The 16,911-nt window shown below is 35.0% G+C and overlaps 2 protein-coding genes across 2 annotated transcripts in view; both read left to right on the top strand.

The window, feature by feature from the left end:
* Positions 1 to 16,911, top strand: part of LOC100115531 (glutamate receptor ionotropic, kainate 2) — a 661,409-nt gene that overhangs the window by 39,375 nt on the left and 605,123 nt on the right. The gene's annotated exons all lie outside the window — the stretch shown is intronic.
* LOC116416719 lies at positions 1,535 to 2,072 on the top strand. Its single transcript, XM_031925962.1, has 2 exons — positions 1,535 to 1,636; positions 1,722 to 2,072. The coding sequence occupies exon 2, from the start codon at positions 1,723 to 1,725 to the stop codon at positions 2,026 to 2,028; it is 306 nt and encodes a 101-aa protein (XP_031781822.1). The 5' UTR covers positions 1,535 to 1,636; position 1,722; the 3' UTR covers positions 2,029 to 2,072.

The following is a 16,911-nucleotide window of genomic DNA, read 5'->3' as shown; positions in this document are numbered from 1 at the left end:
TCAGGGAAAGATTGCAGCCCTCCCAAAAGAGAGGGAAGCGCCTACATTTGCTTGGAAAAGCTCCTCCTCTGATTTTTGAGAAACGTGTGAAAAGCGAAGGTGGTGGAAAGTGTGTAAATGCATCCTTATAAGTTAGCAGTCAAAGCTAATAAATTTATCGGAGAAAAATAAATCCCGCTTTCTCACAGTTTAAACTGAAAGATAATAACAAGAATAATAAGCACATCTGCTCGCTCTCGTGAAGTGATGAACCCTCAAAGCTGTTTCCACGTTAGATTGTTACGGGCAGAGATAATTTTCACACACACTTGAAATTACTGTCGATTCTTAAAGAGATAATCTTACGCTCAATAGATCTCACAGGGGTATCTGTGCGGCAAACGCACAGATATACACATTTCCTCGACCGCTTGCTTACATACGGAGATAATCTTATTTATAGCACAATAGATCTCATACGGGTATCTGTCGGACTTCTTGCCCGACACGCGCGCAGGTATACATATTTCCGCATGCTTACCTGCACGTACGTATACACATCTGACCCGTCCCCTTCTCGCTCAGGCATACATATTTTCCCGACCGCTTGCTAGTCTATGCGCAAGTATACACATCTGGCTGATTGCTTGCAGATTAGCAGATAGATTATCCGCCAAGTTAATATGTGCATGTGTGCGTTTCAAGAACTAGGATTTTGAATTTTCACACAGATAAGTCGGATACGTGCTGAAGACTCTCGCATGAAAATTTAAGATATGGACAGTCAACAATGATCGCTCTCTCTCTCTCTCTCTCTCTCTCTCTCTCTCTCTCTCTCTCTCTCTCTCTCTCCAAGAAAGCGTAGGTGTGTACTCGAGTGATTGAGAGATGGTCAAATTTTGCTGAGAGGGAGGAGATTTTGAAAATTCCGGTGGGAAGTGTCTAAGGGAGGTTCTATGAGAAGAAAGTGGAAATTTTTCGCAAATCGAAGGACTTTTGGCAATTGAAGTGGAAAGGTTAGCTTCGCTGTCCACCCTATTTAAGGACCTGGTGCATGCTTCGTCAGTCAGTTCACTCTTCGTTTTCAAGTTCATTCTTCAATTCAAAGTGTGAGAAGATGGAAGGAATCAACGACAGCATGAAGGCAGCTTTTGAGAAGGTCAACGGCTACAGAACAATTGTCCATCTCTTTAATGTGGCGTGGCAGTTGATGTCCTGGACATCGAATGGAATTAATGATGATTCCATTTTGAGAAAGTGTAAGTGTTATTTTTTTACATTAGTTTAGATTTTATTTGTAACATTTTTTTTTAAATTTAATTATTTTTGTTATATTCTTCAGCTCTACCAGCTGAGTTAACTGAATGAGGGTGCGGTCACCTCACTAGAGTCGCAACAACAACAAATGTGAACAAATCAGGATTGAATACGATGTGCCTGAGGAGTTCATGAACGAATGGGATCCATCATTAGATAAGATAAGATTAGAATCAGAAGAGAGAAGGGATATCTTACTAGAGGCAATGGAAAGGGCAGGAATTGTGGTTGGAAATGGGCTATATGAACGCACGGACAACAACGAGGAGTACATTCGAGAAATCGAAGCGAACAACGAACCTTCTACAAAGAGACCAAGGCTCACCTAACTTCATAATAAGTAAGTTATATTTCATAGTTCTCCCTCATTACTTGTCTTTAATACAATTTTCTCTAACATAAACTTTTATTTTTGCTTTTTTCAGAATGGATCTATCTGCACTCAACAAGATTGCTGAGCGAGAGTTCTTGCCAAAGAAAAGAGCAACAGACATGGAAAAAGATCATCAGTATATGGTGACAGCACTGAAAGAGGTCAAGACAAGGTTCGGTACGAAGATTGTTGCTGAACTTGATGACAGCTTTCAAGTTTTCTTGCCAGAGAAGATTTCATCGGCTATTCTGAAAGATGAAGCGTTTTTCAATTCACTCTGCAACAGTGCAAATAAACTTTGTTTATTTTTAAAATATCTGGGTGGATCTTCTTTTAAGTTCGATTCTAGTACTCAATAAGAATGAATAAATCACAAATTGATTTTACAAAGATATATTTTTTATTAACTTGCACATAATAATAAGACATGAATAAATTTAATATGATAAACATAATACATCTGCTTTTTTTATTTACTACAATCTGATCCTTTTATCCATAAAAAAAGAACATAAATTGTTATTATAGTTACATTAAAGAATCTCATTTTTATTTATCCAACTATTATGCTCGTCACTAAATCCTAGCCATTTAACATATACACGTTTACCACTTTTTCTTAATACTTTTTCTACTAGATAAATTTCAGGATACATAGTTTTATGAATTTCTGTTTCATAAAAGCCACCTGAGACGGTTTTATTGTTATAATCTTTGAGGTAGTATGTTGTCGGATTAGTTTTGACAACTCGCGTTATTGTAAAAATTTCAGTAGACTAGTTTGGTGTGTAACCTTTTTCAAAAATATTTTTTATCCTACTTATTCGTACTTTATCTCCTACTTTAAATTTCGGTTTTTTCACTGGTGACTTTTCATTTGGAAAACGTCTCTTGACTTCTCGCTCATTTGACAGTGTAACATTTTCAGGCTCGATTCCTGTTGTCCGATGTTTTCTCAAATTTTATGCTTTGAGCAAGTTAGGTAGAATATCCAACCATTTATAGCTTCCTTGTTTGCTGAATTCTGTCCATATTGCATTTTTTAATGTTCTATTGAATCGTTCGCATATACTTGCATGAAGATTACTATGCGAAGAGTATAAGTGTATATTGTGGTTCTTCATAAGTTTTTGAAAAATTGAATTGTAAAATTCTTTTCCTTGGTCAGTTTGTAGATTCTTCGGTACTCGTCCTTCTTTTAGTATTAACTTCATAGCTGTAGTAACATCATTACCACTCTTTGACTTGACTGGCATGGCCCATGCATACTTTGAAAATATATCTATGACAGTGAGTAAGTAATGAAAACCTTTGTTTTCTTTAGAATATGGTATCATTTCTACAAGATCCGCTTGCCAAGTCTCGTCTATTCCACGTATGTCATATTTTCTTCTCTTGTATCGCCGACGTGCTGGCTTGTGCAGCTCTTCAGCTACTCTATGACGTTCCATCTTCTTTACAGTAGATGAAAATCCATCTGGAAATTCGTCTATACGAACTTTTAATTGTTTATTCACTTCTTCAATGATATAATCAACACCAGAGTAATTGCGAAGAGTTGTACTATAAAGATAACGCAATTTTGCATTCACTTCCAATTGATGTTTTTGAACTTGCTGCTTATATTCTTCTATAACTTCACCAATTCCAGCAATTTTAGTAGCTATATAATTTATTTCAGTTTGTAGAATAACTTTCAGTGAATGCAATGTGATTGCATTGTTTGGATGATTGGGCGGTCCTAGGTTGCAATGTCGCTTGTTTTCTAAATCAAAATCACCGTCGGGTGAGTCATTTTAATCTTTAATCTCAATTATCTCGTTGGCAAAGCATGCCAGCGAAAAAAGTTTCGGATAAAAGTTTTAGGATTTTTCCCTGGCTATCTGATGATGACCTTGACAATGTCATTGAGCGTGACCTTCAAGGTCATTTGAAGGTCAAGTCGATTTTTTCAAATAGAAACCCCTACTTTTGGCACCAGAATTGGAAAGAGCGGGAAATTTTACGTTTGAATATGACCTTGCCTTGACCTTGAATTCAATGGTCAAGGTCATTGGTCATGCCGATAACAGTACAACTGGTTAGCTGAACTCGAATGCATTCAAGGAGAAAATGTTACCCACAAAAGTTTTCAGTTTTCTCCCCGGCTGACGAATGGTCATCTTGACTCTGTCGTTAAACAGGATCTTCAAGGGAATTTCAAGGTCAAGTTGATTTTTTGAAATGGAAACCCCTACTTTTAGCCCCATAAATGAAAAGAGAGTGACATGCGTTCAAAAATGAAAAAATTTTCAATATTTCCAGAAATTTTCAATATTTTCTAAAATTTTCGTAATTTTTTCAGTTTTCAAAAATTTTCAAAGTCATTCCATTATTTTGTATTAGTGTCAATTTTTGAGAGTGAACTACTCTTAACAGTTATGTAGATAGCAAATTAGTGCAGAAAAGCTTAATCGTGTTTTTTACTTCTTGTAAATCGATACTTATTGTTGAAAAAAATCTGTTTGCCTGTTTACTGGTCTGTAACAAATTATTTTGATTTTGATCATGGCTGATTATGGTCCCAACGAAATCGTTGATATGATCATGATTTTGGGAGAAAGTCGAAATAATTATGCAGCAGCTGCCAGACTTTATGCTGAACGCTATCCCAATAGGAGACACCCAAGTAATGTTACTATTCAAACCTTAACTCAGAGAGCTCGAAATGGAGCTTTTGTTCGTCAACGCCGTCATCATGAATACGACGAATACGATCCTCCTGTTATTACCATTCTAGCGATCATTCATCTTGATCCTCACATTAGTACTCGACAAATAAAAAGAGAAATAGGTATACCTCAATCAACAGCATCCCGAATATTGAGAGCGAGAAGATATCATCCTTATCACATAACATTAACACAACAGTTAACTCCAAATGATATAATTTTGCAAGTACGTTTTTGTCGATGGGCAATACGAATGATTCAACAAGATCAAGACTTTTTCAGGCACGTTCTTTCTTCAGATGAATCAACATTCAGAAACACTGGAGAATTGAATAGACATAATTGCCATTATTGGTCAGATGAAAATCCTCATTGGTTCAGGCCCATAGACAATCAACACCGCTGGAGTGTTATGGTCTGTCGTGGAATCATCAATGGCTATTTGATTGGTCCTTATTTCTTTGAAGAGAACGTGAATGGGGTAAACTTTTTGAGATTACTTCGAGACATTTTACCTGAATTACTAGGAAATGTAGACCTAGCCACAATGCTAAGAATGTGGATCCAATTAGATGGAGCACCACCACATTATGCACGCATTGTTCGTGATTATTTAAACACCCGCTACAATGGCAGGTGGATTGGGCGAGGTGGCCCAGTTGCCTGGCCCCCTCGTTCACCTGATTTAACCCCTCCCGATTTTTACTTATGGGGATATCTTAAGAATGTTGTTTATGCTCAACGGCCAACAACGCGAGATAATATGATCGAACGCATTCGTACAGCTTGTGCAGCAATCCCTCGAGATGTTCTACTTAGAACCATAAGACAATTCAGAGCTCGACTTGATCTTTGCATCCAACAAAACGGCGGTAATTTCGAACAATTAATCAATGATTAACTCCAGTTAACATTCCATAAAAATACCAAAAAAATAACAAAAAGGGAAAAAACAAATAAAAAAAAAATACAAAAAAAATAAAACAAAAAACAAAAAATGGGATGCTAAATCCTTTTGACAACCTCCTCGATAGTGCATCCTGGGTTCGGCTGATGTCAAAGGTAATTTCCGCACAAAAGATGATTATTTCCAAAATCACATGTTCGAACGTAAAATTTCCCGCTCTTTCCATTTCTGGTACCAAAAGTAGGGGTTTCTATATGAAAAAATCGACTTGACCTTCAAATGACCTTGAAGGTCATGCTCAATGACATTGTCAAGGTCATCATCAGATAGCCAGGGAAAAATCCTAAAACTTTTACCCGAAACTTTTTTCGCTGGCATGCTTTGCCAACGAGATAATTGAGATTAAAGATTAAAATGACTCACCCTGTATATGCCCAGCTTCACGTAATTCCTCAATAATCGACTGGATTTCATTGACGTGATTATTATTTCCAGCTGATCGTTCGGCAATCAATAATCGAAGTCTCTCAGTAAGCTCGTTTGAATCATCCCAGTAGACGAGATCAATGGAAGAATTTTTCTTAGCTATTTTATATTTAGGTATGAGACCTCCTCCGCTGCTACTGTTCTTTTTACGTGGAGTACTGCAAAACATTGGTGCTAAAATATTCTTATATTTATTACTTCTCGACATTCGTATAGATTCATCTTTGCTGAATTTTTTCCGATGAGCATTTGTTGCTTCCAGAATCTTGCGATAATTTTCACGATCTGATGAGCTCAGAAGGAGATCATCCGGATATTTTTTAAATAGCAATTCCATCCGTCCACTCGTTTTAGGATAACTTTCATTTCTGACTTTGACATATTTATCATCAAATTCAATTTCTGAATCACCAATCATATACACTTCATCAACCTTTCGCACTCCGTATATATTATCAATCGTTCTACGGCTTTCATCTAGCAATGATAAAAAATCTTCAGCTGATTCATTTTTTCCACTCGCGGATCTAAATGTAGAATTGGTCATTGTGTCATCATCATCATCATCATCATCATCATCATAATCATAAACAGTATAATCCAATAAATTTGATTTATTGTTCTTATTTTGATCGTTGAGCAAACTTGATCGATCGATTTTCATTCGTTTTTTCATTTTCTTACTGCCGCTGTTTTTGTCCAACATATGATTAAATGGTTGCTGCAGTGTGCTTTCACTTTTCATCTCAACAAGTTTCTCAAGTGGTGAGATGACTGGTTTTAGAGTATCACCGATGACTTTTTCAAAATCATCTTTCTCCTGTTTTAATAAAGTGTATTTTTTTTTAATAGCCTCACGAGCTCGCAAGAGCTCACTAAGAAGATTCTTCTCTTTCTTGAAGTCTGACATGTTGACGTGGTGATGTCTACAACTGAACTGCAAGTTTGAGACTCATAATTCCTTTTTTATTGCAAAACAGTCAAATCCTTTTTTGTATCTACCCTCATTCATCGATCTATCTTTGTCAATGACAATGAATCCATATCTATCATTCTTTCAACATTCAGAACAAAGATTTCGAAATTCATTAAAAGTTAAATCGTGTTCACATGATATGTTTAAGATTTACATCATCTTCATAGATATGTTTAAGATTTACATCATCTTGCCGATAAATTACTAACAAATTGACATTATCCCTAATCAAATGTTTTCCTATATGAGCATAAGATTGACATAGATAGAAACTATCTACACTTTTATGTCTCCCCATACAGAAGAATGCTCTGACGTTATCATGCTTCTCACATGCCACATCATCAAAAATCATAATTGAATTTGGAAGGGCTTCATCCGGAGATACTACAGATTCATGCTCACTGAACGGAAGATTAGATACTCCTTCAATCGGATCCAGGACATTTTTGAGAAATTGATACTTTGGCTGATTCAAGGATTTAGAGTATACATACAAATTTTCAAACCTAAGACCATTGGGATGTGTTATTAAAGCCAATAAACTATTTGTTTTTCCACAGTTCGATGGCCCACAGAATACTGCTAGTATACTATCTGGTAGTAATTCCCCATAACGCTTTTTTTTCTCTTTTCCAAAATCGAAATTTGTCACGGGGAGTTTGACGTTCTGCTCGGTAAAATCCATGTTAACTCAACAGAGTCAGATATAACATTGAGCTTTTGAAATATAAACGCCCTTTTTATACCATGAACGTCAGTTGTGAATCAACGCTCGAAGAGAGATGATCATACATAAATCTCAGAAACAGCCGAAAGGCTATGGATTGCTTGATAAAGTTATCAATAACTTACCTGCTGAAATGCATCCTCCTGGATATCAATACTGCGGTCCCGGAACCAAATTGAAAAAGCGAATGAAAAGAAGAGATCCTGGCATTAATCCGCTTGATCAGGCGTGTAAAAAACATGACATTGTTTACTCCGATAAAAACGGAGATCGTAAAGCTGCAGACAAGAAGCTTGCTGAGGAAGCTATGCAACGTGTCAGAGCCAAGGATGCTAGTCTTGGTGAAAAAGCTTTTGCTTTTGCTGTTAGGAATGCTATGAAATTAAAAGGAAAAACTGGAATGGGATTGAAATTTAATAAGTTAGTGACTGTAGCTAAAAAATCAATGACAGCAAGTAAACATTCTCGCAAGGTTATTCAATCAGCCTTGAAGGGTACACGTCAAGCTGTTAAAAGTGTAGGTGGAAAGAAAAAAATTATCATTCCACGTGTTCTGCCGCTTCTATCAAAAATTGGTGGAGTTCTTCCTTTTCTCATTCCATTGTTTGCAGGACTAAGTGCCACCGGTGCTCTAGCAGGAGGTGCTGCTGGAATAGCTAAAGCAGTTAATGATGCTAAAGCTGCGCAGAAAAATCATGAAGAAAGTAAGAGGCATAATAAGACCATGGAAGCTATTGCTTTAGGCAAAGGTCTTCATCTTAAGCCCTATAAAACTGAAATGGGATTATTTATGAAACCTCATATCGGCAGTGGTCATCAAGTCAGTAGAAAAAAAACTTCGATTTAACTTTGCCAAATCATGCACTGACTGACTATGATCTAAAAAAATATGCTCGTATGATGAAAATCTCAGATTTCCGAGGTGTTTTCATGAGAAATAATCTACCTCCCGGCGGTCCATGGCATAATGAGTCAGCAGTGGTAAACTTGTGAAGTGATTTATTTTTATAGTTCTGGCGATCTTAAACCTCCTAAAGATCTCATGTTGTATTTTAACGTGAAAGAAGTGAAATACAACTATAAAAGATATCAAAATTTTGACTCATTTATATGTGGCCATCTTTGTCTTTTTTTCTTAGCTGGGAGACTATAAAAGAGGTGCTCACTGACGAATGGAATCATTATCTTCCAATCAGTCATGGAAGATAGCTTCACTCTGATTCTCTCAGGAAATTCATCTGGCTTAGAAGCGCAATATTTTCCTTCGATTGAACTACCGAAGCATAAAAATTTTGTCTTGGTTTTAGTTGAACTTTTATCATTTAACTCTATTCCCAATGTTGACTATTCAAATAATAAACTGCATTTAAACGGAGATATTATTATTAATATTCCTACTGGCAGTTATAAGATTGATGCTATTAATCAATTTTTACAAACAACTTTGAAATCCAAAGGAATCGAATTCTCTTTGAAAGCTAACAACAATACTCTTAGAAGTAAAATTCTCTGCAGTCATCCGATAGATCTCACACCTCACGATTCCATAGGCAGTCTCCTGGCTTTGCTCCTTGCACTCTCGAAGAGAACATTCAACACAGCTCTGATTTACCAGTGAAAATATTGAGAATCAATGCACTCAGAGTTGAGTGCAATATTACTGGAGGTGTTTATATCAACAATAAGAAAGTTCATACAATCCATGAGTTCTTTCCCAGAGTGCCTCCGGGGTATAAAATCATAGAAGTTCCGTCACACGTCATATATCTACCGGTCAGTGTCAAGTGCATAGATCATCTACAAATTCAAATTGTCGATCAGGATGGAAATTTGGTGAATTTTCGAGGAGAGGAAATCACTATTAGACTTCACATCAAATCTGTATAATGGGCATCGTTTACAATTCTGGATCATATATAAATCAGTCATCATGGCAACCAGTCATCAGTCGACCGAAGAAACTAAACCGTTAACACGCAAGAGCATTCAGTTTCTGAAAAGTCTAGGACTAAAAGTTCGTGGAAAAAATTCACGTGTATAATTCTTTGCTGCTTCCAGAAAAATGGACGAAATTCTAAGCATTCGATCAGGTGTCGTATTCGATGAGTCTATTGCTCATTACGAAGTATACGGACATCAACCATACTCATCATTAAGCTTTGATAACAGCGATGAAATTCGTATTTCTATCCAACATCAAGATCTATGTCTTTTACCATCTCGCAGCTCTATCCATATATGTGGAAAATTGCAAGTAAAAGGTAGATCAGCAGCACTTGCTAAAACTAAATTTGTCAACAATGGCATTTGTCATCTATTTGATGAAATTCGTTATGAGATTAATGCTGTGGAGATAGATAAAAGTAAAAATGTTGATCTGAGCAGTGTTATGAAAGGATTGATTTCATTTAACATAAATTAGAATGATATGCTGGAGAATGCGGGCTGGCTTGGTATTCAAGACGATATCAAATCGGTCGTAGATGACAAAGGAAATTTTGACGTTGCGATTCCACTGAATATGATCTTGGGTTTTGCAGAAGACTATAAAAAGATAATAGTTAATATGAAGCATGAGCTCATTCTCACAAGATCGAGAAGCGACTTGAACGTAATAATCCAGGAAGGCGCTGTAGCATCTGGTGTAACTACTTATGAAGATTACGAAGTAAAAGTATCAAAGATAGAGTGATTGATGCCATATGTTGTTGCATCTGATAAACAAAAAATCCAGCTATTGAATTTCATTGGTAAAGATAATCTTATCTCCATGTGTTTCCGTTCTTGGGAGTTATTTGAATATCCTCTTCTCCCAAGCACTACTAAACACGTCTGGACAGTGAAAACATCAAATCAATTGGAAAAACCTCGTTTTTTGATTCTTGGACTGCAAACAAAGAGAAAATCAATGAGAACTGCAAACGCCAGTCGATTTGATCATTGTGAGTTGAGTAATGTGAAACTTTTCTTGAATTCACAATATTATCCATACAACAATATGAATCTCGACATAGCTAAAAATCAGTTTGCCATTCTCTATGATATGTACGCTAATTTTCAAAAATCCTACTATCCGCAGAGATCCGCAACCACTGCTGACAAAGTCTTCGTTTCTCAACTTTGCACCACTCGTAGTTATTGCCTGTTCACGACAAAACGAATCTCTCAAGAGCGCTCCTGTCGATGTACGTCTGGAGTTTGAGGCTATAAAAGATTTTCCTGCTAATACTTCAGCCCACTGTCTGATCTTACACGATCGCATCGTTCAGTACAATCCTATTAGTGGAGATGTCAAGAAGCTCGTCTAAGCTGCATCGGAAAATGGAGTATACAGTAGACATGACTGATTTCAAGCAAACCGAAGATTATATTCTAAAGGAATTAGCAATCATATCTCTCAAGGAAAATAGTGCAGATCCTATTGTTCTAACATTCAAAAATCCCTTCTCATGGAAAAAACTCTCAGACAAAATGCAAAGGGAAAACAAATGGCTCAAACATAATTATCATGGCATCAGGTGGAAAACGGATGGGCATGACTACTCTCAAATCGGAAACTTGCTTCATGGCGCTTTACATGATGCATAAAAAATTGTTGTCATGGGTGCATTAAAACAGAAATGGCTTCAAGAATTCAAATTTCCTGTCCACAATATTGAACAGTATGGCTATCCGTCAAAACCATCTTTTAAGTGCGTCACAGTATGCACAAATCATAATCCAAGCTATAAGACGACCTGTGCATTGCACAACGTCAAACTCATGAAATTGTTCTATCAGCATAAACTGTAAAGTAAAATAAAAAAAATTTAAAAAAAAATTAAAAAGAAGTAGAGAACGTTATAGGCATTCCAAAACATAATAGAGAGAGAGGAAAAATTATCTCCACTCTCTCATCGGGTACTAAAACACTCTGAGAGGAGAGAGGGTGTTTTAGTATCTTGGAGAGAGAGAGGGGATCCCTCCTCTTCTATCGGGTACCAAAACACTCTGAGAGGAGAGGGGGTGTTTTAGTATGCCTATGTTTTGGTATGCCTATAGCCTATCTACTCATAGCGATACGTGTGACCTAAGCGGCACTTTATTACACGGCGCATAGTTTGTGTAATAGAATGCCAACTTAGGTCATAAGTATCGTATACTATATTATAGCTTCTGCCTGCTATAAGTCCGCCATGTCACACCTATCCGTGACATAAGCAGTCCTTTGCTTCACCGTAAGGATAAAGCACGCTGCAATAAAATAGGTCACGGATAGGCGTGACATAAACGCTGTCTTAAGTCACGCAGTGCTATAAATAATTATTTGTACTGTTTGACTACATGCGGATATATTAGATGCGTGCTCTAAAGTTATAATTTCATCAGTTTATATATTATAGAGCTCCGAAGTTGCTAGTGTTTGCGTGAACTTTGCTACTCTTCGCAGGAAAAATCTGAACTGTGCTACTCTTTTCGGCGACTGTGCTACTTATCCTGGGAAATCTGAACTATGCCTCTCTTTGCAGCCACTATGAACTGAGGTACTTGTTGTGAGAAATTTGAACTGTGCTAGTTTTCGTCGGGAGCAACGATATCATTACGAATCACCGATTGTCTTTATTAACACCAAACCTTAACATTTCTCTGTAAATTCTCTTTGCGAATTTTTTTTTAATTTAAATCTAAGAAAATGTCGAGAAATCTCTCTCTCGACCGAGGTATCGGCGAAAATCGAGAGATCTCGCTCTGAAGCGAAATCTCGGTTCGAGACCAGATCTACTCTTATTTGTTTCAATTTTTTGATAAAAGTCTTTCTTCGTTTTGAGACGATCTCACACACCCTTAATTTATAAAAACCATGTATTGTAATATTTTCGTAAAGCCGAAAAGACACGGAAATGGAGCATAGGTTATGGGAGAGGTCCGGGCAGAGGTGAATTCGAGCCCGACTCTGGGCTTTTATGATATCGGGATACCTCGACATGTTTACATACGCCGGTGCGGTAGTGAATATCGGGCAGTGGGAAGAGCCGTACAAGACTCATAAAAAGAGGACTTGGGTAGGCTTCAATTAAAATAAATCTTTAAAAAATGAACAAAAATAAATAAAAAACATTGAATTTTGAGATGCTCAAAAATCGCCGGGCAAGACGGAATTCCACGAAAAATAAAATCAAATCGACTAAATAAAAAAAATTCTACAATAATTATATTATTAAGTTGACAAGAACAGTGACACGCTGCGGTAAATTAATATAAAATAGAGGCAAATTTTATTGTTTGTATATATTAATTACAAAACATGAAAAATTTAATTCCAGGCAAGATAAACGGGGTGTCCATCTTGCCCGGTAAGTACATAATGCATTGGGCACTAATAAAAACCGTAAAAGAAAAAAGATTATTTGTTTTAGGTAATAGATATATTAATGTACGAATAAATGCAATGCTTATACGTATTTTGAATCAATATTTATATTTCTCGGCGATGTTATTTGTTCTAGCACCACTCACATATTGAAACTTCAATGCTAGTAATATAAGCAATGTACTACAATTTTTTTCTGAATTTTCTCAACAACTCATGCTTAAATAATAACCTATGTCCGCCTTGCTTGTTATATCCATCTTGCCCGGGTCTCCCCTAAATAAGCTGTTTTTTTAATAATAATTTATGAAGCATGTAAAATGTGTAATACCGACATTTTACATATTTGATCTACTGGAAAAAGGTTATCATATTCCAAATGTCACCTATGCTTCAAAAGCTACATCAGTGGATAATACGCTTATCCACAAAACAATATGTCAAAGAAGTCCTACGTTCGATTCTCGTAGAATGTCCAAGATTTTGTTAAGGGCTCTGCACAGGATGATTTTCCTCGTGGGGAAGTATTTAAATGCGTGTTTGTTTCATACAGGACGTACGCAACCAAATACAACAGGCGCAAACATCTAAAACGTGAATAACGTTCTATATTTCAATGCCGAATACTCAGCAACTGACTGTTTATGTCCGTAGAAGCATCTACACTCTAAATCGACGGATATTATATAAGCGTATAGTATTTATAATCTTTAAATATGTACGTATCAGATAGAAAACGTCTCGCGTGCCAGTTTCTTTTCAAAAGCTTTTCTAAAACAGGTTTCGATTCGTCGTTTACTTTAGTTATAAACAATGTACACACCCTGCTAAAATTGATCAATTAAAAATGGTTGAAATTTAAAATTTTAATTGGTTTTAATACGGAATTGACGAATTAAAACCGATTAATACGATTAAAACCATTATAAAAGTTAATCGGTTTTAATCGGATTGAATCCGTCAGATTTTGATCACAAAAACCGTAAGTGATTCGATTAAATACAATTAAAAACTATTAATTTTTATAATTAGTTTAAATCGTATCAATCGGTTTTAATTGGACAATTGCGGGTCACAATTCCGTATTGAAACCGATCAAGGTTTTAATTGGTTTTAATAGGTCATTTTTAACAGGGCATGCACACACGCATATGTACACAGGCACGCGCGCATACTCACACACACACACACACGCGCTCGCGCACGCACACACTGGTGTGAGTGTGTGTGTGTGGCCGAACATTTTACCGATATTATTATCAACTATGTTAAAGATAAAATTGATCGCTCTGATATATGAAAAATATTGATGTACCGCATTATGTTTAATTTTCAAAAATTTAATGCGAAAAAATCAATATCAACAAATAAGTGTTTGCGGTTTCTTTGGAATTGTTTGTATAAACTAAAGAAGGAAAACTTTATAATCATGAATATCTTTGAAAATAGCTAATTAAAATGTTTCAGATAAAAAAGAAATTCATGTGATTTATAGATACAGATAGGGATGTATAGATACAGATAGGGATGTATAGATACCGATAGGAGGATTGTATATTACAGCTTCACAAAATGCCAAAAAATATGCCGACTTCGCTTTTCAGAATCATAAATTGGCTTCCCGGACAAGAGTGAAACAAAAGACTCTGAAACGGGATGAAAGTAGATGTATTTCTCAAATAATTGCTGCTCCCACAAAAATATTTTATTTTTTTTCGTGTGAAGCGTACTATTTTGCAACAATAGTCAAATATTAATTTAGGGTACCTAGAAGGAAATATGGTATTTTCCGCGTGGGATTGCGAATAGTACATTACATTTCAAGCGTGAATTTTGAAAATGTAACGAAAGTAAACTATAAATTTTTAGAAACTGTGACGAAACGTAGTAAAGCACTATACATACTGATAAACGTACAAAATCTGATAAAACATGATAAAAATCCGATAATCATGAATAACTACACTGAAAAAACTGTCCTCTTGGATCAAGAGGAAATAATCTTAATTTAGGACTCAAAATTAAAATCATTTTGAAGTAAAGGGATTCCATTTGATTCAAATGGATTTCTTTTGATTCAATAGGAATCCTTTTGCCACAAAATATTTCTAAAAAAAATTTTTTTTAAAGCAAAAGGATTCCTATTGAATCAAAAGGAATCCATTTGAATCAAATGGAATCCCTTTACTTCAAAATGATTTTAATTTTGGGTCCTAAATTAAGATTATTTCCTCTTGATCCAAGAAGACAGTTTTTTCAGTGTATACATACTGATAAACTGTTACAAAATCTAATAAAATACGATAAAATGTCATGAGTAACTAAAAAATCTGATAAAACATGATAATCGACAAAGAAACTGAATTTTGAACAATCAACTATGATGCAACTGCAAAGGACAATTGCTAAGTACCGTAAAGTGGCATAAACTATTATTAAATTGTGAAGCATACTATTTGTTCGTGTAAAGCGTATTATTACAATAGTCAAATCTTAATTTAGGGTACTAGTAGGAAATGCGGTGTTTCCCGCGCAAGATTGTGAAAATAATTTCCGCTTAACAACTAGTTTGCTGCTGAATTCTGAATCACGTCAATATTTATAATAAATAAAACTTAACGGATAGTTTGGTAAAAGTTCTGGTGATATCGATCAAATTTCTGCTGTGTATTAAAAAATGAATTTTTACTGCTTCACTCGAAGCTGTATTTGTTCGCGAGTAACAAACGAATTTAAACTAAAACAAGTTTTCCTTGTATTTACAAAAGCGTATTATTTTTTACTATATATATATATATATATATATATATATATATATATATGTGTGTGTGTATAAATATAGAAAAAATAATGATATATATAAAAATAATAGAAATATGTGTACAATAAGTTAATTATTAATTAGAAAACTCACCGAAAAACTTTGTTGTTCTACAGCTTTTAATTTATTTTCAAGCATAGTCTGATCTGTCTCAGTTCTCTGATTGTCAATATCAATGTTGTCTACAGATTTAAAATTTTCTTCAAATGTGCTTAATTCTGATGCTGTGTGTGCAATTTCAAATGCTGGAACGTTGAGACGACCGTGGGTAATAAGTTCATTCAGATCATCTGTCGATTCTGAAAATAGTTGCATTGTTAAAAATGATATAAATAGTGATAAGATTTAGGGTTTTACATTAACATTTACCTGCTGTGTAAACAATCAATGCGTCTTCTATTGCACCATTGCAACCAGCCACTTTATACTTCTTCAATTTATCGTACGGTAGTTCAAAATGTTTGATTTGATCATCTTTAACAGTTTCACACTTTCCGTCACGGTATTTGACATATACAAACATAGTTACGAATCCTAAGAAAAAATATTTAAATATATTTTGTAATTGAATAATACTGTTAAACTACATATTCATGAGTTATTATGGTAAACATGATTGATACAAATCTAGTAAGAAGCGTTTTACTTTCTTAATATTTGAAAATTAAAGTCTTCACATAATCTTATAAAATACTGTAAAATTAGATAATTATGTACAAAATTGAAAAATGAAATAAAATAGAATTACAAAAAAATAAAATTCTACAGACTTTTTAAAAATACTTTTTTAAATAACATAAAATACTACAGGATTCAGTAAAAAAAATCACAAATGTAAAGCACTATAAGAAATGAAAAATCTTATAGGATCATATAAGAAGAGTATACATGGATTTATCTAACAACACAATAGACCTCTGTAACAAAAGGGACTAAAATAACATATAATACCGGAAGGAAATCGGAAAACTATAAATTGTTAGAAACTGTGAGAAAACATAAAGTACTATACATACTGATAAACTGTTACACAATCTGATAAAATACGATAAAATTCATTAGTAACTGAAAAATCCGATAAAGCATGATAAAAATCCCGAGAATCATGAGTTACTATACATACTGATAAACTGTTTCAAAATCTGATAGAATACGATAAAATGTCATTAGTAACAGAAAAATCCGATAAAACATGATAAAAATCCGATGCAAGTGAAAGATTGAGTGTTTTTTTCCGGCAAAATGAAATGGGGAGTTTATT

This window comes from Nasonia vitripennis (assembly GCF_009193385.2).
Source record: "Nasonia vitripennis strain AsymCx chromosome 3 unlocalized genomic scaffold, Nvit_psr_1.1 chr3_random0006, whole genome shotgun sequence".
Lineage (NCBI taxonomy): Eukaryota > Metazoa > Arthropoda > Insecta > Hymenoptera > Pteromalidae > Nasonia > Nasonia vitripennis.
The sequence above is the reverse complement of the archived record's forward strand: the minus strand, read 5'-3'. Positions and strand labels throughout refer to the sequence as shown.